The 22259-nt window shown below is 39.1% G+C and overlaps 1 protein-coding gene across 1 annotated transcript; it reads left to right on the forward strand.

Moving 5' to 3' along the window:
• The first annotated feature begins 1134 nt into the window (after positions 1–1134).
• Positions 1135–18770, forward strand: CD3D (CD3d molecule). The gene is made up of 6 exons (XM_036746593.1): positions 1135–1335; positions 12228–12254; positions 13856–14077; positions 14548–14679; positions 18319–18362; positions 18618–18770. Exons 1-6 carry the CDS (start codon positions 1251–1253, stop codon positions 18681–18683), a joined length of 576 nt encoding a protein of 191 aa, XP_036602488.1. The 5' UTR covers positions 1135–1250; the 3' UTR covers positions 18684–18770.
• Positions 18771–22259: the final 3489 nt, after the last annotated feature.

Genomic DNA, 22259 nt, shown 5'->3' on the forward strand with positions numbered 1-22259 from the left:
CTTTTTGTCTCCCTGCCTCTGGCCTCTCCCTCACTTCAACCCATCCTCCAAGCTGCCAGAATGATTGTCCTAAAGCCCAGGTCTTACCCTATCACCCTGCTACTTAATAAATTCTAGTGACTCTCTGTTACCTTGGGGCACCACAGTGGATAGAGCACCAAGCCTGGAGTCAGGAAGACCTGAGTTCAAATGTGGCCTCAGATACTTACTAGCTATGTAACCCTGGGCAAGTCACTTAACCCTGTTTGCCCCAATTTCCTCATCTGTAAAATGAACTGGAGAAGGAAATGGCAAACCACTCCAGTATCTCTGCCAAGAAAACCTCGAATGGGATCACATAGAGTAAGACATGACTGAAATGACTGAATGACAGCAACAAAAATCTGTTACCTCCAGGCACAAGTGTAAAATCTTCTTAGAGTTTCAAGTTCTTCACAACTTGGCATCCACATACTTTTCTAGTATTCTTATACATTATTCCCTTCCACGATCTCTACCAGCTATAATGTCCTCTTTGCTGTCCTCCTATACAACACTCCTAGGCATTTTTTTTTTTTACTGATGATCACATTGTTGGGCTTCCCTAGCTTCCTTCAAGTCCCAACTAAAATCCTACTTTCTACAGAAAGCATTTTCCCATCTCCCTTAATTCTAGTTTCTTCCCTCTGTTAATTATCTCCAGTTTTTCCTCTATATAGTTCGTTTGTACATAGTTTGTACATAGTTGCATGTTGTCTCCCTGCATTAGATTGTGTACTCCTTGAATGTAGGGACTGTCTTTAGCCTTTCTTTGTATCTCCAGTCCTTACTGTTGTATCCAGCACATAGAGGCACTTAATAAATGTTTACTGACCAACTATTGCCAATGATAATTATGCAATTTTCATTTCTCTTTCTTCATGTAAGAGAATACCTTGGTCTCAGAATCTTTACAATCTCACCACTCTCCCCTTGCTTTGGACACCCCACACACCTCTTAGAGACTTCTAGCATATTTTTTTTGCCCTCTGTTTCCTCCCTTTACCCAGCATCCAAAGCCTCCTTGAACAGAAAGAAAGATCAGTTTGCACCTGCTCCCTTCCTGTCCCCTCCTCCCCCAACCCCAATCACTCTGATGATCTCTCATCACTCACAATTCAGAGAAGTGGTTGTGAACTTGCCGGGTTCTGCCCAGAACCTCTTACCTTTTCTGAAAGGCCTGAGGGGTACAGGAAGAGAGTGGGTGGGCCTTCATAGAGGCAGCTGATTCCATGACTGTCCAGGAGATCCAAAGGCGGAGTATGAAGTGGGATTTGTGTCTGGCTGGCCTGATCCTGACCATCATTCTTCTTCAGGGTAAGGTTTCCAGGATGGGTGGGAAATGGAGGAGAGAGAACTTGGGGGAGAGGCCACTTGTTAGGGTGAGGCATTCCTGGGTCCTCATCCCAGCTTGGCCTCACAAAGGGGCACTTGAAACTCTTTTTCCATATTCAGAGCCTCAGCTTTTCTGGAGTCCTACTAGGAGTGAGGGAGGGGACATGAGTAAGGGCAGAGCCTGAGTAATGTCAATGTCTCACTTCCCTCCCCTTCCCCGTGGGGTCTTTGTCTCAGTCGGGCCAAAGCCAGAGACCTCAGATACACAGAAGTATCAAACTCACTCCTTCTAGTCAAGCCACCTCCAAACTCTCTAGTGCAGCCCAAACCAGACTAAAACATAATTGGGAAATATTGGACAAAGTAAACAAAAATACAACATAGCTAATATTTCTTTTTGGTTTTCTAAGTCAATATGTAACTTCATGGATCCATTTTTATTTGAGTTTGACCCCACCACATTAGAGAATTCTGTTGTTCCCATCTTGGACTTAATAATAATAGTTCATATTTTAAATACCATTCTAAGGTTGACAAAGCACGTTGTCTCATTTGATCTTCACAACAACTCTGTGAAGGTGACAAAAATATTATTATCACTTGTATTTTACAGATGAGAAATGGCATTTCAGAGAGAATAAAAATACCTTGGTCAAGGTCACCCAGCTAATTAAGTGGCAGAACTAGAATTCAAACCCATATCTCCTCATTCCAAGACTTCCTAGTGTTTGTCCACTGTACCACAGGGAGTAGACCGTCTGTAAGTTACTGCTGTCTGGTCAGTGAGGCCAAATTGCGTGGGGCCTTTTATGCTGGTGTGCTATAAAGCGGGCACTCTCAGGAGTTAGGAATTCAAGCTCTGCCATTAGCTTGCTGTGTGTCCCTGGGTAAGGGTCTTGCTGAGCTTCAGATGCTTTATCTGTCAAATGAAGAGGCTGGACTAGATTTGGGGTTTGTGGATTTTAAAAAAATAGATTGATAACTATATTTAATACAACTGGTTTCCTTTGTGATCGTATGTATTTTGTGCATTTAAAAACATTATTCTGAGAGTCCCTAGGCTTCATCAGACTTCCCCAGAGGTTCAGAACACAAAAAAGAACTCCTGGATTATCCGATCTTTAAGGGCCCTTCCAGTTTCAAGTTCTACAATTACATACAATTATATCAGCCAATGTCAAATCACCAGCTTGGATTAACATGGTGCTTAAGATGAGGGATGAAGAGAGAAGTCATTCATTTATCCTTTTGGTTTCCTGAGCCTGGGCAAGATGGAGAAGACCTCTGGCCCTCCTCATGGCACTCAGGAGCACAAAGACAGAGGATGGTCAGACATTCCAGCTCCCTTTTCTCTTGGTGACCTAACTCCTAGCTAGATGTCTCCTGTTTTCCAGAAAGTGACTATGATTCAAACTGTTTTCATGTTGAATTTGTGCTATGTGTGTGAGTGTGTGTGTGGTGGTGGGGAGTTTTGTATTATCAAGCTAAGAGTTTAGAAGCCTGGGACAAATTGAGAGCTACCCTGGGGTAGCTGAGGTTTCTGTGTGAAGTACAGTCATCCCTTCCACATCATGGGGGTTAGTGGTGCAATCTGGAAAAATCTGTGTATAATTTTTTGGCCCTCCTTTCATACCAGAGAATTCTGAATTATTATGGTATTAAAAGATAAAATATGTTAACATTATACCATACTATATGCACATTTTATGCATTCCAGAGTTTCTAAACTTTTTCTGTGTTGTTTGCTGGCCTTCACATGTTGTCTGTAGTCTCTGTGAAACTCTCAAAAAATTCCCATTTAATTTCTTGTGCCAAGCTGTGATGTATTGAAACCACAATGGGGAAAATTATGATGTGGAGGAGATAACTATAGTTCTCTGAGGGGCCAGGTATGCCTTAGAAATCTGAAAAAGAAGATCTTTGCATCTCTGGCATCTCTAAACCAAGACTTGAAGAATTTAAGAAGCATAGCCTTTCGTGTTATATAGATGATGTCCTTGCACTTCGTAGTTAGTTCCTGGAGCATGACGTCAGAAAATACCATACTATGACTTGAATCTAATAATAATCAACATGAAATAAGAACAGAATATTTACATCAGGCTCGAGGAGTTCAAAAGACATAGATTTCCCTAAAATCACAGATTCAGAGCTAGGAGGGCTTGTAGGGGTCATCCAGTCCGTGACCTTCATTTTGTAGATGAGGAGACAAAGCCTCACACTGAGGATCTAACTACAAGATTTACTGATAGCAGGCAAATCACTATTGGAATGTTCACTCATATGAGAAAGGTTATAAAACATACATTTTCCTCATCACCACCCCCTGTCCTTGCTATGGTCTGGATATTAGAGTCCGTGGCAACCAGCTCCATCTAAGCAAAAGACTAGTTTTGGATAGTACACAGCTGTTTGAGGGGGTTGGGGGAACCTCTGCTAGAGGCAGCTAGGTGGTACAAGGGATAGAGCACTAGATCTAGAGTCAGGAAGACCTGAATAAAAATTCAGCTCCAGATACTTCCTAGCTGTGTGACCCTGTGCAAGTCACTTAACCTCAGTTGAGGAAATTGTAAAATGGGAATGATAACGGGTTGTTGTGAGGATCAAATAAGATAATATTTGTAAAACGCCTTGCACAGTTCCTGGTACATAGTTGTTATTCAGTCATTTCAGTCGTGTCAGACTCTTCATGACCTCATCTGGGTTTTTCTTGGCAAAGACACTGGAGTGGTTTGCCATTTCCTTCTCCAGCTCATTTTACAGATGAGGAAATAGAGGCAGACAGGGTTAAATGACTTGTCCAGGGTCACACAGCTAGTAAGCGTATGAAGGCAGATTTGAACTCAGGATGATGAATCTTCCTGACTCCAGGCCCAGCGCTCTGTGCACTATGGCACCAACTACCTCCCCTGGCACATAGTAGTAGGCATTTTATAAATGCTTGTTTCTTTCTCACCCCCCAGTCTCCCTCTTGGATTTTACCTGGTGTAGACAAAGGTAACTGGACGTTTCAGTCTGGAATAAACAAATCCTAGCTGTCACGGAGTATTTGGATCATGAATAGTTCAGATAAGGCTGTAAATAGAGGGGTTAGTTTAATTCCTTTGGCATCAGGGGATATTCTTAGCCTCCCTCTCCCACGCTCCCTCCTTCTCTCTCTCTCTCTTTCTCTCTCTCCTTTTCTCTCTTTCTACCTCTCTCTCTTTCTTTTTCTCTCTCTGTGTCTCTTTCTTTCTCTCTACCTCTTTCTATCTCTCTGCTAATATAACAAGGCTGTACCAAGTATCAAGCAACCAATCAATCAACAAACATTTTTAATGCCCTTACTATCTATTGAATGCTATACTAGACATTAGAGCTACAAAGCCAAAAATAAAACAGTCGCTGTCCTCAAGGAGCTTACATTCCTTTGAGGAGAAGTGACAGATACACACAGGTAAATATAAACAAAATAAATACAAGGTAACTTCACAAGGAGGATCTATCAGCTGAAGGGATCGGCAAGGGCATTGGGTAGGAAGTGGCATTTGTGCTGAGCTTTGAAGGAAACTAATGGTTTTCAACAGGTAGAATGATGAGGGAGGGCATTCTAGGGATGGAGGACAGCCTTGGCATGGAGGTGGGGAATGAAACGTTTTATCTAAGGAACAGCAAGAACAAACTAGAGCTCAGGAGAGACTAAGGATGTCTATATAGATCTAGGAATCCTCTGCATGGTGATGATAATTGGACCCATGAGGACTAATGAAGTAACAAAGAATGAATGTAGAGCTTAAAAAAAAAGAGGGCCCTGGTTAAACCTTGTCATTATAGATAGCTCCTTTGAATTCACATTTATATAGACAAAGCTTAAACTAACAAACTCACCCTGAGAGAGAGATGTTTTGTGAAGGGGTGGCTGATACTAAGATGTCTCCATCTTATCATAGAGACTAGAGTGTCCCTGGAAACCACCTCAGGAAGACACCAGTCTAAAATGTAATTGAAGTTACACAAATGTCAGATATTGCTGTGAAGTAAAATTAGCTTTGTTTCTGATTAATTTTTTACGTGCCCCAGAAATATCCTAGCAGAAAGGTGGTGGTGGTCTCCATGGAAGCTGGGAAAAGGAGAGCTGGCCAGAAGAGAGGGATAACCTTGATGACTAGTATGGGTTTATTAGACATAAATGTCTCCCATTGGAAAAATGTATAAATTAATATTCTGATTTATAATTCATCTGGTGTGATTGTCACTCTCCCACTCTTTAAGCACAAATCCCTTTTTAATACCATCTTTTTTTTAGATTTCTTTTTTTTGTTGTTTTCAAAAGTTTACTATTTATTGACTTTTTAAAAACATTCTTTTCTTTTTAAATTTTGAGTTCCAAATTCACTCTCTCCCTCCCCAGCCCTCCCCCATCCACTGAGAAGGCAAGCAAAATTGTATCAAGAAATTATTTATGTGAAATAATGTAAAAAAGCTCCATATTAGCCATAACAAAAAAAAAAGAAAGAAAATTATACTTCAATATGCACTCAGAGTTCATCTGTTCTCTCTCTGGAGGTGTATAGAATTTTTTCATCATGACTCCTTTGGAATTGTGTCAGATCATTGTCTTAGAGTAGCCAAGTACTTCATAGTTGATCATCAATAAAATATTGCTGTTACTGTGTTCAATGATCTCCAGTTCTTCTCACTTTACTTTGTATCAGTTCATATAGATCTTGCCAAGTTTTTTCTGAAACCACCCTCCTCTGCATTTCTTATAGCGGAATAGTACTACATTACAATCATATGCCACAGCTTCTTTGGCTATTCCTCAATTGATGAGCATCCCCTCAATTTTCAATTCTTGGCCACCACAAATATGTACAAATATTTTTGTACATACAGGTCCTTTTCCTTTTTGTTTGATCTCATTGGGAGTACAGACCTAGTAGTGGTATTACTGAGTCAAAAGGTATGCATAGGTTTATAGCCCTTTGGGAATAGTTCCAAATTGTTCTCCATTATGGACCAGTGTACAACTACACCAACAGTTTATTAGTGTACCTATTTTTCCTCATCACTCCCCAGTCATCTGCTATTTCTGGTAGGCATGAGGTGGTTGTTTTAATTTGTATTTCTCCAATCAATAGTGATTTAGAGCATTTTTATAGGACTATAAATAGCTTTGATTTCTTCTGAAAACAATCTATTCATATACTTTGAACATTTATCGATTAGGGAATGGCTTTTATTTTTTATAAATTTGACTCAATTCCTTATATAGTGAGAAATGAGGCCTTTAAGAAAGAAACTTGTGGTAAAAATTTTGATATTACTTGTCTATGTTACATTTTAGCAAATTGTAGTTTCCCTGATTATCTCTTTTAATTAGGTCTGTTTTTATTTTTTTATTTTTATTTTTTTTTTTGCTTTTATCTTTTTAAATTTTTTTTTTAATTTTTAGTTTACAACACTCGGTTCTACGTAATTTTGGGTTCCAGATTTTCTTCCCTCCCCCCCCACCTCCCTCTCCAAGATGGCATGGAATCCCATATAACTTCCACGTATAACTTTGCATTGAATTAATTTACACACTAGTTAAGTTATGGAGAAGAATTATGACCAATGAAATGAATCATGAGAAAGAAGAAACAGGACCAAAAAAAAATCAACCCAAAAACAAAAACAAAAGAGAGCAAAAGAAAAAAAAGTGTGGGGGGGAAAGGCTAGCATGAAGCATGCCTCAATCTGCATTCATACTTCATAGTTCTTTCTCTGGATGTAGATAGCATTCTCCATCGTGAGTCCTTTGGAATTGTCTCTGCACCCTGTGTTGCTGAGACAAGTGAAGTTTGTCAGGGTTGGTCCTCACAGAATCCATATATCTGTGGTTGTGTATAATGTTCTCCTGGCTCTGCTCCACTCACTCAGCATTATGTCGTGTAGGTTTTTCCAGGTTGTTATGAAGTCTGTATCATCCCCATTTCTTATAGCACAATAGTATTCCATTGCCTTCATATACCACAGCTTGTTCAGCCATTCCCCAATTGATGGGCATCCCTTTGATTTCCAATTCTTAGCTACCACAAAAAGAGCCGCTATAAATATTTTTGTACATATGGGTCCTTTTCCCACTTGTGTGATCTCTTTGGGATACAACTCTAGAAGTGGTATTGCTGGGTCAAAGGGTATGAACATTTTTATAGCCCTTTGAACATAGTTCCAAATTGCTCTCCAAAATGGCTGGATCAGTTCACAACTCCACCAGCCATGTGACAATGTTCCAATTTTCCCACATCCTCTCCAGCATTTATCATTTTCCTGTTTTGTTATTTTAGCCAATCTGACAGGAGAGATGTGGTATCTAAGAGTTGTTTTGATTTGCATTTCTCTAATCAGTAGTGATTTCGAGCATTTTTTCACATGCCTATAGATATCTTTAATTTCTTCCTCTGAAAACTGCCTGTTCATGTCCTTTGACTATTTCTCAATTGGAGAATGACTTGTATTCCTATATATTTGGTTCAGTTCCCTGTATATTTTAGAAATGAGGCCTTTATCAGCGACACTAGTTGTAAAGATTTTCTCCCAATTTTCTGCCTCCCTTTTAATTTGTGTTGCATTGGCTTTTTTTGCAGAAAAACATTTCAATTTAACATAATCAAAATTATCCATTTTGCATTTTGTAATGCTCTCTATCTCTTGTTGGGTCATGAATTCCTTTCTTTTCCATAAATCTGATAGGTAAACTATTTCTTGCTCTCCCAAATTGCTTATAGTTTCAGCCTTTATTCCTAAATCATGAACCCATTTTGACTTTATTTTGGTATATGGTGTAAGATATTGGTCTATGCCCAGTTTCTGCCCTACCATTTTCCAATTTTCCCAACAGTTTTTGTGAAATAGTGAATTATTAGCCCAGAAGCTGGCCTCTTTGGGTTTATCAAAGAGTAGATTGAAGAAGTGGTTGACTTCTCTATCTTGTGTTCCTATCCTATTCCACTGATCCACAACTCTGTTTCTTAGCCAGTACCAGGTAGCTTTGATGATTGTTGCTCTATAGTACAGTTTAATATCTGGTATGGCTAGGCCACCTTCTCTAGCATTTCTTTTCATTAATACCCTAGATACTCTAGACCTCTTGTCCTTCCAGATGAATTTTGTTATTATTTTATCCAGCTCTGTAAAATAATTTTTGGTAGTTCAATTGGTATGGCACTGAATAGATAGATTAATTTAGGTAAAATTGTCATTTTTATTATATTAGCTCGGCCTAACCATAAGCAACTGATATTGTTCCATTTATTTAGATCTCACTTTATTCACGTGAAAAGTGTATCATAATTATGTACATATAGGCCCTGGGTTTGTCTTGGCAGATAGACTCCCAAATATTTTACAGTGTCTACAGTAACTTTGAATGGAATCTCTCTTTCTATCTCTTGCTGTTGGGCTTTGTTAGTAATGTATAGGAATGCTGAGGATTTATGTGGGTTTATTTTATATCCTGCAACTTTGCTAAAGTTGTTTATTATTTCAAGTAGTTTTTTACTTGATTCTCTAGGATTCTCTAAGTAAATCATCATATCATCTGCAAAAAGTGATAATTTAGTTTCTTCTTTGCCTATTCTAACTCCTTCAATTTCTTTTTCTTCTCTTATTGCTACAGCTAACGTTTCTAGTACCAAATTGAATAGTAAGGGTGATAGTGGACATCCTTGTCCATTTGTCCTTTTGCTTTGTCTGAGATCATGATTGTTAACCCTGCCTTTTTTATTTCAGCTGAAGCATAATCTACTCCAGCCCTTCATTTTAATTGTGTGTGTGTCATTTTTAAGTGTGTCTTTTATAAACAACATGTTGTTCGATTCTGGTTTCTAATCTATTCTGTATCTGTTTCTGTTTTACATATAAGCTCCTCCCATTCCTATTCATAGCTATGATTACTGTGTATTTACCTTCATCCTATTTTCTTCTGTTTATCCTCCTCTCTCTCTTTTTATCATGTCCCTCCTCAAAAGTCTGTTTAGCTTCTGACCACTACTTCCCTTATTCTGCCCTCCCTTTAATCTCCCCTTCCCTCATATCTTGTATCCTCTTCCCCTCTTATATTTCTATTGAATAAGATAGATTTTTATGCCCAACTGAGTATGTATATATATTCTTCCCTCTTTGAACCATTTTGATGAGAGTGAGGCTCAAGCATTGCCCACCCCCCCTCTCTATTTCCCCTTCCATTATAGAAACACTTCCTTGCAAGCCTTTTTTATGTGGAAAAATTTCCCCATTCCACCTCTCCCTTCTCCCTTCTTTTCTCATTCTTTCATTTTTTTTGAGATCACCCGAACACAGTTGACTCACACTCATGCCTTCCATCTATGTAGATTCTTTCTAACTGCCCTAATAATGATAAAGTTCTTAGGAGTTATGTGTATCATCTTTCCATATAGGAATATAAATAGTTTAACTTCATTGAGTCTCTTATGAGTACTCTTTCATGTTTACCATTTTATGCCTCTCTTGAGTCTTATGTCTGAATGTCAAATTTTCTATTCAGCTCTGGTTTTTTCATCAGGAATGCTTGAAATTCCTCTATTTTCTTAAATATTTTTTTTACCCTTAAAGATAATACTCAGTTTTTCTGAGTAGGTGATTCTTGATTGTAGTCTTAGATCCTTTGCCTTCCTGAATATCATATTCCAATCCCTACACTCTTTTAATGTGGAAGCTGCTAAATCTTGTGTGATCCTGACTGTGACTCCACAGTATTTAAATGATTTCCTTCTGGCTGCTTACAATATTTTCTCCTTGACCTGGGAATTCTGGAATTTGGCTATGACATTCCTGGGAATTGGCATCTCTTTTAGAGATTGGTGGATTTTTTCAATTTCTATTTTACCCTCTGATTCCGGGATATTGGGGCAGTTTTCCCTGATAATTTTTTGAAATATAATGTCCAGGCTCTTTGATCATGGCTTTCAGGAAGTCCAATAATTCTTAAACTATCTCTCCCTAATTTATGTCCTGGTCAGTTGTTTTTCCTATGTGATGTTTCATATTTTCTTCTATTTTTTAATTCTTTGGACTTTGTTTTGTTGTTTCCTGATGTCTCATAAAGTCATTAGCCACCACTTGTTCAATTCTAATTTTTAAGGAGCTGTTTTCTTTACTGGGCTTTTGTACCTCTTTTTCCATTTGGTCAGTTTTGCTTTTGAGGAGTTCTTTTCTTTGATGAATTTTTGTACCGCCTTTCCCATTTGATCTATTTTGCCTCTTAAGGATTTCTTTTCTTTGGTGAATTTTTGTGCTTCTTTTACCATTAGGCCAATTCTGTTTTTTAAAGTGTTATTTTCTTCAGGATTTTTTTGTACCTCTTTTGTCAGGCTGTTAATTTTTTTCATCTTTTTTTTTGTATCAGTCTCATTTCTTTTCCCATTTTTTTTCCGTCATCACCCTTAGCTCTTCCTTTAACTCTTCCAGGAATTCTTGTTGGACTTGGGTCCAATTAGCATTTTACTTTGAGGCTCTCTTGTATCTGTTTTCACATTGTTGTCTTCTTCTGAATTTGTGTCTTGGTCTTCCCTGCTGCTGTAGTAGCTTTTTATGGTCAAGTTTATTGCTGTTTGTTCATTTTTCCAGCCTGTTTCTTGACTTTGAACTTTATGTTAAAGTTGGATTCTGCTCACCTGTGGGTGGGGAAGAATTGTCCCAAACTTCAGGATTTTTCATGCTGTTGTTTTCAGAGCTAGTTCTGTGTGTGTGTGTGTGGGGGGGTTCTGCAAGTTTTCAGTACTTCCAAGTTGATGTGATCCATTGAGAGGTGGGTTATGGCTTTCCTGGTCTGCACTATTGTCTTTACTCAAAAATGGCCTTTGGTCCCCTGCAGATGCAAGCACTAGTACTCCTATTGGTCCTGGAATAGTGATGAAGTCTCCTGTTCTCCTGTAAGCACAATCACTAGTGCTCTTTTCTGCCTTGTGTACTGTGACCAGAGCCCCCACTCCCTTGTGACTGATCACAAGTGCTCTTTCCCACCTGGAACTGTGACCCAGAACTTCTTATAGGTAATAGAGTTACCAATCAGTGCCAGCAAAGGGCCCCTTGTAATTTCTTTCTAAGATGCTGCTGCTGCCACTGTAGCAGTTGCTTCCAAGGCCCATTGCTGGTATTGCCTCCATGTGCTTTGGGCTAGATCCTACCCCCTGTGTCACAAACCTCTCCTATCAACTTCCTAAGTTATCTTAGGCTGGAAAAAATGTCTCACTCTGCATCTTTATCTCCTTCCCCTCCTGCCTCCTGTCACTGGAAATCTAGGGCCCAACTCATGGAAACTCAATTCAACTCAAAACAATGGAAAGTTCAATTCCACAAGCATTTATCAAGCATAGATAAGGGTTAAATTAAGCTGTTGTCACTTGAGGAATTTATTTTTAAAATGGATTTTTTTTGTTGATATCTTTTTGTTTTTACAGCACCAATATCACCTCCTTTATCTCTTTCAGGGATCCATCCTTTATAACAAAATTGTTTTTTTTTAAGAGAAGTGAAAAAAAAATTCAGCAAAACCAATTAGCACTTTGAAAAAAATTTGATGTTATAAGCAATGTTCCACACCTGTAGATCCCCACCCCTACTAAGGATCAAGGAAGGTGTATTCCTTGAGGAGTTTATAATTGTGTGTGTGTGTGTGTGTGTGTGTGTGTGTGTGTGTGGAAGGGTTAGATTTTTTTTTCTTTTTGCTTTCATATATATAGGGATTTTTGCTTAATATAATATAAGGAACTTCTAAGGGGATGTGGAGGGGAAGGAAAGAGCAACAAAATTGTTGAACCAAATGGAAAAGACACCTTTTTGTGTTTTGAATAGATTGTGCCCAGTTGAATCTGTGTTCTTTCTTTCCACAGGCTCTGTGGTCCAGGCAGATGATGAAGGTAAGTTATTTGGATTCTCCAGCTCTAGGCAGCCAAACTATTACTGGATTTAGAGAATTAGAGCCTATGACCAGGGGAACTTGAGGGCTTTGGAGGTGAGGGGTTGTTCACCCCAAACCCTTAAGGTTTCTGCAAGCCATGGCATGCCCTGGTCTCAACCTGACCACCAGAGATCCATCGATCAGTGTTTTCATCTTTTTCTGGGAGGGTGGGGTGAGACGGGGGTGGGGGGGCAGGGAGGGGGAGACTAATGAGAGAGGGAAAGGGAGTTTGCATGTTTTATGGAGCTAGTAAATATAAATCATCTTGTAAAACAGGGGCATCCTGGTTGGGGAGCTGGTATAATTGGAGAAACATCTTTGGCAGGGGTCCGTCTGCCTTAATCTTCAATTAAAGTCCTTCTCCTACTTTAAATCTGTGCTTGCTTCCTCCTGGAAATCTTCCCAGATCAAGTTAATCAAACTGGTGACATTTATCCTGAAGAAGAGATTTAGGGAGGCCATGAGAGCTGTCTTCAAGTATTTGAAGGGCTGTCATGGGGAAGAAGAGTAAGACTGAATTCTTAGCCCCAGAGGGTAGAATCAAGGGCAGCGGGTAGGAATTACAAAGAAGCAAATTTTGGGTCTATCTCTATCCCAAAGTGATAGTGGGCTTTCCCTCACTGGGAGTCTTCAGGCAAAGGCTGGGGGATTCTCTGATGCTGTGAGCTCCACACCCCTTCCCCCCACCACTACACATTTATTCAGCTTGTATTATGTCTTTGTTTTCATTCTGCTAAAGTCCATTCTGTCTGCCTAAGTCCTGTCTCTCATTAGATTCCTTCCTTCCTTCCTTCCTTCCTTCCTTCCTTCCTTCCTTCCTTCCTTCCTTCCTTCCTTCCTTCCTTCTTTCTTTCCTTCCTTCCTTCTTTCCTTCCTTCCTCCTTTCCTCCCTTCTTCCCTTCCTCCCTCCCTTCTTCTCTCTCCCTCCCTGCCCCCTCCCTTTCTCACTGTAACACATATACATAGTCAGCCAAAGCAGATCTCCACATTGGTTATGTCCAAAAAAGGACATCTTAAAGGTGAGTCTCTCACCTTGCCTGTTAAGAGGTGGCAGCATTCTTCATCTGTAGTCCTCTAGTGTCATGGGTGACCACTGTGTTTTATCAGAATTCTTAAATAACTCAATGCTGTTAATTTTTAAAACATTTCGGTTATCATACGAATTATTCTCCTGTTTCTGTTCATATATTACTTTGCATCATTTCACGGAAGTCTCTTCCTAGGTTCCTCTGAAATCATCCCTTTCATAATTTCTTATGGTATAATAATATTCTATCACATTCATACACCATAATTGGTTTAGCCATTCCCTAATTGATGTATATCATTAGACTTTGATCTCCTTGGAGAATAGGGATTGTGTGTCTCTTCCTTTCCCTGGATCTGCAGAAAACACATAATGAGGACTCAATCCCCAGTATTGACTGGCTGTTGACTCATTAACAGGAGTGGTAGAAATGAAGAATAGTCCCTTCCCTGCTTTCCTCCCTTCCCCCTATCTCCCTCCCTACTTTGCCTCTTGGCCTTAGGGGCCCCATAATTGTAATTTTTTTAATCTAGAGAAATCCTTATCGATATCGGTGGTAGAATCTGAAGACAAGATCTTTCTGAAGTGCAATGCCACAGAGTTCTCATGGAATGCCTTTGATGAATCACCAGAAAAGGATTATCCAAGCAATAAAAGTGCGGACTTGGGGAGAAAAATCCAGGATCCCAGAGGAGTATATCAGTGTGTTAATAAAAAGGACAAGGATTCTCCTATCCTGCATGTTTATTATCGAAGTATGAGCATCAATCTCTTTCCTACATTCACCCGGCCCCCTGACCCCTTTCCTCCTAGTTGTAACGATTGTGAACTTCTTGGTTGGGAGATGGGGGGAGCTGTGTATGGTAAGGGCTGGGATCCAAGTCTTCCTAGCTGAGACAACAATCCATATAAACCAAAACATGCTTTCCATGGTTCTAGCAGTAAGGGAGAAAGCTCAGCTCTCCGGATGAGGTTTAGGGAGCTAATTTATGACCTGAAGCTTCTGGCATTGTTAAGAAAACTGTCTTGTTCATTTCTCCCAAAGCTGAGAGCTTCAGGGGTGTTCCCCATAGATTTTTGGGATGAGAGATTACTGTGAGGGAGAGGTGGTGGGGATAGCTAGGTCTTGCACTGGGCTAGGTCCTCTATCCTGAGGTGGGCAAGGAGGTCCATCAGGGAGCATTTCCTGACACTGAGGGAGCATTTATCCTTTCCTTCTCTACAGTGTGCCAGAACTGTGTGGAATTGAACTCGGGCTCCCTGATCGGTGTTTTCATTGCTAACATTATTGCCACCATTATTCTGGCTATTGGAATCTACTGCTTTGCAGGGCATGAGGAGGGCTATCTTTCAGCTGGTGAGTTGGAGGAACTCTTACATGCACAAGAGGGAGGAGACAAAGTTGGCATCCTTTAGGTTTAACTATTCATAACCAAGGTTTTCTATGGGGCTCCTTCTTCTGGGCTTTCCCCTGCTGGTTCCACTGCCGCCAGATTAATTTCTTAATACAAAACTTTGTTGTGAGGGTCCAGCAGTACCCATGAGGATGATCATGCATGTCCTTTATCAAGGGGTCAGAGCACAGGCTCATCCTCACACATGCTCCTTGGGATGCTCCCCCTTCCTCATCATGTTAGTCCACTTCTTAATGAGTCACCATTTAATCACCATTGCCTACAGAATAAATGTAATTCAGCAAACACTTATTAATTACCTACTCAGTGTAGGTGTTAGAAATACATAGATATGATGCAGCTCCCACTTTCAAAGAGTTTATAATCTAATATGAGCAGAGAAAGAAATAGATACAGATCACAAAAATATAAGGGAGATGTCTAGGAAAAGAACTAAGAACAATTTAATCAGGGAGATAGCATTTCCAGTTTCAGCTAGGTGGGTAGGGCCTAGGGGACAGACAAGGCTTCACAGAGAAGGAAATGACACTTGAGGGAAAAGAGAGCAACTTGAATAGACCAATATGGGGGCAAAGGCCTGGAGACTAGAGAAGAAAGCTGCATGGTATAAACACCAAATTAGGAGTCAGGAGACATGGGTTCGAGTATCAGCTGTGATGCTTACTTGTTGTGTTGATCTTGGACAAATCACTTGATTGCTTGAGGTTTCAGTTTCCTCATCTGAAAATGAGGGGGTTGAAATAGATGATTTCTAGTGTTTCTTCCAATTAGCTCTACCAAACCATGGATCTAAGGCAGGATGAGAATAGAAGACTGAAAGCAGTCTTGTTTGGGTGGAATGTAGGATACATGAACTTTTATATAAGTATGAAATAGCATGGGATAAAACTGGAAAGTCATTAGGAACCAGGTTGTGGAGGTCTTGAATGCCAGTGTCAAGAGTTTATACTGTGTTTGATAGGTGATAGAAAAACATTGAAAGTTTTTGAGCAGAGATGGTGCATTAGGCAGCTTACTTGGGCAGCAGTGTCATGGATGGATTGGAAGAAGATTAGAGTGGAGTCAGGAAGAGCTTATAGGTCATCATAAGAGTCTAGGCATGAAGAGATGAGAGCCTTAACTAGCATGTTTGCAGTGAGAGTAGAAAGAAGGGGACAGATTACAGAGTTGTCGCTGGAGTGGAATCAATAGGACTTGGTCACTAATTGGAGATAGGTGATAAGGGAGAAGGAAGAATCAAAGTTGACTTTGAGGTTACTACTTTGGGTTACTGAGAAGATGACGGTACCATCGATGGGAATAAAGGTGATGGGGAAAGAATAAGTTTAGGGGAAAGATAAGTTCAGTTTTGGACATGTTGAGTCCAAGGGATTGATGGTATATCCAGATAGAGATTTCTAGCAGGTAGGTGGAGCTGTAAGGGAAAATTTGAGTGGAAATACATTAATAGGAATTATTTAAATAGGAGGTGATGATTGAAACTATGAGAGTAGATGAGTTTAATAAGGAGAAAACTATCGAAAGAGGAGAGAGCCAAAGATCTTGGAGGAAATTAATGATTAGTATGAGGGAGAGGGTTGAGAAAACGTCAAGGGTGAAAGAGGAGTAAGTAGTTAGAGAAATGGTAGAAGAACCATGTGCACAGAGACCAAAGGAGGATTGGGTATCAAGAAAGAAGACATGTTTAACAGGGTACACAGAGAACTCAAAGAAAGATGAAGACAGAATTGGTTAGCAATAAGGCAGCCATTAGTGTTCTTGGAGAAGACTCTTTGAGTAGTGTAGTAAGGAACAGAAGTCAAATAATAAGAGAATGAGGAATGAGGTGAGGAAGTAGAGCCAGCCTGTGTAGGCCATTTTTTTTTGGCCCCGAAGGTGGAGGAGAGCATATGATAGGTCATGAGATTATAGATTTAAACTTGGAAAACACCTTATATCTAGTCCAATAGCCTCATTTTACATTACAATTACATTGCAATTTTTGCTTCCTTATGAGGAAATTGAACCCCAGAGAGAGGCAGTATCTTGCTCAAAATCATACCTTGTAGTATGCCACAGAGCTAGGATTTGAACCCAGATCCTTCAACTCCAAATCCAGCATTCTTTCCACTACCCCATCCTGCCTCTTTGGTTAGAGAAGTCAAGGGAAGGTTTTTTTTTTTTAGAAGAGAAGAGATCTAAGAATGCTTGTAGATGAAAGGAAGGAACCAGAGGAGAGGAGAGATTAAAGCTATATGAAAAAGAGGGGATGATAGATGAATGAAAAAGCATTTATTAAGCTGTAGATGGAAGAGATGAAGGGAACATTGAGGTTTAGCAGGAGTTAGTCTTAGAAAATAAGATAACTACTATTTCTTCTTCTGAAACTAGGTAAGGACATTGAGAGTTAAAAGAACGGAGGAGCAAAGGTTAGGGAACCCACATTAGACAGCCTCAACCTTCTAAATAAAGTAGAAGGTAAGGATATATTCTGAGAGTGATCCGGGGAGGATGGAGCTGGGGACTTGAAGAAAAAAGACGTTCGGAGTTGCCATTGTTAAATCATCAACAGGTTAAGATGCAAGGTCTTCCATAATTCATCTCTCTTACCAAGTCCTATCAATCAACAGCCTTTTTTTTATTTATTTATTTTGAGATTTTTTTATTTTTAGTTTACAACACTCAGTTCCACATGATTTTGAGTTCCAGATTTTCTTCGCCCCCTTCCCCCTCTCCCCTCTCCCCCCTCCCCAAGATGGCATGGAATCCGATATATCGTCTACATATAACAGCCTTCTATTAAGTGCCTACTTTGTACCAGTATTTACTCTCGCATGCTCTATATGCCAGGCAAACTAGACTACTAACCATTCTCTAAAATCCTCTTAGATTTTTATACTTCCACGCTCCTGCTGTTCTGTAGTCCTCAAGTGGCCTCTTCCCATCATGTCTCACCTCCATCTATTGATAGAGTTTGAGCTGGGTCAATTAGACTATGTCTTTCACAGAGCCTGTCATGACTTCCTTTAGCTAGAGGTGCTTTCTCCTTCATTTGATCTCAGTGTTCTATATTCCTCATCTACTTATCATCTTCTAATTTACATTTACTTGTGTACCTGTCTTATGAGAAGCTGTGCATCATAGTAGAGAGAGACCAGGCCTCAGAGCCAAAAATACCTAGGTTCAAGTCCTGCATTTGGCAAACTGGCTCTGTGATACTGGAAATTCTTGGCAGTTCTCTTCAGAGAAGGTGCTTTGGTACATGGAGTTTCCTCTTGGGAAGTCTCTATATTAATGAAGTCACAGATCCAGTTCCTATCTCTACATGTCTTATTATCCTTATAGATTTTCAGTTCCTTGAGGGTAATAATAATGTCTTATTAATCTCTAGTAGTCATTTAATGTTTATTGAATAATTAAGAATAAATAAGATCAACCTGAATGAAGTAAAGGTTATAGGATGGTAAGGGCTTTAGCATTCTGTGGATGTTTCTGAGTGGGCTTATACGTAGAATTTGGGGTTTAGTGCTTTCCACCCATGTCCTGGACATCTGTTGCCTGTCTCCTACTGATCTTTCTTTTCTGGGTTTCTCTCTGATCAGCTTTTGACAAGCCGATTCTGATGCAGAATGATGCACTCTACCAGGTGAGTAATGAAGAGGGATGAGGGTGGAAGGGATGAAACTGAGTCTAGGAGATTAAAGAGATTTGACAGTGGATTGTATGGAGTGGGGCAGGGGTTAGACTGGGAATTTAGTAACAGATGGCATGGGAGAAACATGAACATATAGTTTTGATCTCTTTGGGGTCTCTGGATTCTAAATCGATTTCTTCTTTTTCAAAAGAAGAAACATAAGAAATAAAAACCCTGATCTTACTTTCTCTTCTCTTTATCTTTTAGCCGCTCAGAGATCGAGATGACAACTCTTATAGCCACATTGGAGGCAAACGACCTAGGAACAAGTGAGCCCTTGAACTTATGACTTGGAATGGCATTCCAGCAACATGCTAACAACTGTCTTTCCCAGTTATTTAGTCAATAAAATTCTCCACTATTTCACTCAGTCAATGCCTTCTTGTGTTCTTCCTGGTTCCTGAAAAGGGAATGGGGATGATGGTAGCCAGTCATTCCTAACCCAGCTTTCTAGTACTGGTCTAGTCCTGTAGTATCCCCATGACTTTAAGACTAGGAACAAATAATAGACTTCTTCCCCCTTTACTTCACCTTTCCTCCACAGCCCTATCTCTAACTCTTCCCTCTAATCTCTCTCCCTCCCTCCAGCAGGGTGTAGGGTTCTGAGTTCCTGTAGCAGGCCCACACAAGCAGTACTGGTTTCCATGATGTCATGAGCTGGGACAACATCAAGGGGACCCCTAGCACTCAGTTCCTGTTGAAACTCATGGGGGAGGGGAGAAGAGGTAAACAGATTTCTAGTCTCAGCTGAAGGGCTGATCTCAGCTTTCTTCTCCATCTCCTGTTTGGGCTTCCTCTTGTTTCTTGCTGTAATTCTATTCTCCTCTTGGCTCGCACAAGCCTGTCTGTTGAATTAGAGTTATAGCATTAAAGAATCACCCCCTGTCAGATATGAACAGGCAGTTTTCAAAAGAGGAAATACAAACTATTAGCATCTATCTGAAAAAGTGCTCCAAGTCCCGAATAAGAGAAGTTAAAATTAAAACAATTATGAGGTTCTACCTCATAATCCTACGATTGGTTAAGATAACAAAAGGTGAAAATAGCCATTAGAAGGGTGGAAGGAGAATGGGCACACTCATGTATTGTTGATGGAATTATGGATTGTTCCAATAATCCTGGAAAGCAATTTGGAAGTTTACCCCTCCTCTCAAATCAAGAAACTGTATGTGAGGTAATATTAAGCATATACCCCAAAGAGGTCAAAGAGAGAGGTAAAGTACTCCTGTGTACTGAACTTTTTATCATAGCAAAGAATTGGAAACAAAGTGGGTGCCCATTAATTGGGGAACAGTGGATGGAACACATTGTGATAAATGAATATCATGGAATATTATTGAACAATTAGAATCGACAAATATGACAAATTCAGGAAAACCTGGGAAGACTTTGATGAAGTGGTGTAGAGTAAAGTGAGCAGTATTAGGAGAATAATCTCTACAATTACGATATTACATGGGCTTCAACAATGTCAAGGAAAATAACTTTGAAAAACTACAAAACTTGGATCAATGCAGTGGCCAATCATGACTTTAGAAGACTGATGATGAATCATGCCACTCACCTCTTAGCAGAGAATTGATGGATTAGACTTGGATAATGAGACATGGCTTTAAACAATTTTTTCTTGGCTATTATGAATTTGACAGGCACTTATGAACATGAACTTTTCAATATACAAAGAATAGAAAAAGAGGATTATATCTAAAACTCTGCATTTCTATTACATCATTTGTTTTTAAGCATATACTAAATTTAATGTGTTAGCAACAAAACTGCCTACTTGTCTATTTTACCCATATGAACTTCTTCCTGCTCTTTTCTGTACATTTTGGAAATGTTTTATCGATGCTCTTTTCCTTCTTTTCTTATTATTTTCGGATCACTATCGATAATATCAACCTATTCCCCTTTTCCTCACAAATAGAAGCTCACCATTATAAATAAGTATCATCATGCAAAATAAACTCACATATTGAGATTGTATGAAAATGTATGCCTCATTCTGGACTTTTAGTCTATTACTTTTTTTTTTTTTTGCCAAGAGCCAGAAGACATTAATCTTCTGAACTATTTGTTATTCTGAAATTTGTATCTGTTGTTCTGAAGTTATTTTTATTACATTGATTAGAACCGCAAGGTTTCTAGAGGTTGTTTTCCTTATGTCAGTATAGTCATTCTAAAAATTATTCGGGTCCTGTTCACTTTAATCAGTATAAGTTCATATAAAGTCTCTCCAGCTTTCCTTCAGTCTTTCATTTACATGATTTCTTATGGCACAATATATTCTTTCTTTGTTTTTTCCCTCTGTAACAGCTTTTATTTTTTATTCTGAACTTAAACACCAAGAAAAAGAACATTTCCATACAATCAGAACAAAAAAGGGGATTCTTTATGAAACTATGAATCTTTATTTTATACTGCTTACTTTCATTCTTAAAAAGTATGTAATAAATTCAATACCTTACTTTCAAGGTTGTCCTATTTGCCTGCTTTCTTCTAAGTTTCCCTCTGTTCTCCTCTGTGCATTTTAAAAAAATGTTACGATGCCTCTATGTTTTTTTGCCTTAGTTATTGTCAGCTCCCTTTCCTCCACCACCATTCCCTTATTAACCACCTGTAAGAAAGAAAAGAAAAAAAACCCCTACTTGTAACAAACAAGCATGATTAAGCAAAATGAAGTCACACAATGGCCGTATCCAAAAATGTATATCTTTACACATCTTGTGTCCATCACCTTTCTGTCTGGAGGCATATAATGTGCTTCATTATAGATCCTCTGGAGACATAATTGGTCAGTGCTTTCAACAGAGTTAAATTGTTTTTCTTTATACTTCTGTCCCTGTATAAATTGTTTTCTTGGTTCTGCTCGCTTTATTCTGTATTGGTTCATCATTTCTTACAGCTCAATATTTCATCACATTATACACGCTCTGTTCAGCTATTCCCCTCTATGTATATTCTTAGATTGTCTAAGAGGAGATCTTAGGCACTTCCTTTCTCTCTAGTTTTTTTTTCTCCATCCTTGACCTTTTAATTCCCATCCCCCTGCCTCTCACTTCAGGATCAAGAAGTTTGTTTTGCTTGTGAATATGTCCTTCAAGGTATGATTCTTCCTTTTAAACTCAAATCCCTTCTAATTCCATATTCGTGTTGAGTTTGATGTATTTCAACATTAAACTGTATGTGTGTTCAACCTTCCCTTCTTGAAAGAGTGAGCTTCATCTTATGGTCACTCCCTCTGCTCTTTCCTCCATGTTTGCACATTCTTCTTCTCACAATAAGAAGCAGCAAGTTCCGCCTCCTTCTATCTCCTTTCTACTTTAGTGTATTCTTTTACCTTTATTTCTCTTCCTCCAGTTCAAACCCTCAGTGCAAAACCAATTCCCTCCCTCTCTGTTTTTCTTATTTAACTTACTCAATACCCTTTGCAAACAATAAGGTTTCAAAAGGATGTTATTTCTTTTCCCCTAATTAGAATGTTAGTACTACATCATCAGAAAGCTCCTTCCAATTACTCAAATAAATTTATTTTTCTAAGTGTCCCTGGACCCTTATGTTTGTATTTCAACATTCCTACTCACTTGTAGTCTTTTTTAAAATCAGAAATACTTGAAAATTTGCACTAAAAGTTCATTTTTTCCCTTGTAGGACAGGGATTCTAAACCTTTTTGGTGTCATGAGGAGGCCAGTGATGAAACTTTTGGACCCCTTCTCAGAATGTTATTAAATGCGTAAAATAAAATAAATAGCATCACATAGAAAACCAGTTGCATTGAAATTGTTATGAAATATATTTTTAAAGAAGTTCATGGACTATGAGTTAAGAACTCTTGCTATTATTCATTT

This window comes from Trichosurus vulpecula, chromosome 2 (assembly GCF_011100635.1).
Source record: "Trichosurus vulpecula isolate mTriVul1 chromosome 2, mTriVul1.pri, whole genome shotgun sequence".
Taxonomy (NCBI): domain Eukaryota; kingdom Metazoa; phylum Chordata; class Mammalia; order Diprotodontia; family Phalangeridae; genus Trichosurus; species Trichosurus vulpecula.

Coding starts and splice junctions, on each gene's coding strand:
- CD3D (XM_036746593.1), top strand. CDS start 1,251: ATGACTGTCCAGGAGATCCAAAGGCGGAGTATGAAGTGGGATTTGTGT. Junction 12,255..13,855: donor GGTCCAGGCAGATGATGAAG/GTAAGTTATTTG, acceptor TTTTTAATCTAG/AGAAATCCTTATCGATATCG. Junction 14,680..18,318: donor GGAGGGCTATCTTTCAGCTG/GTGAGTTGGAGG, acceptor CTCTCTGATCAG/CTTTTGACAAGCCGATTCTG.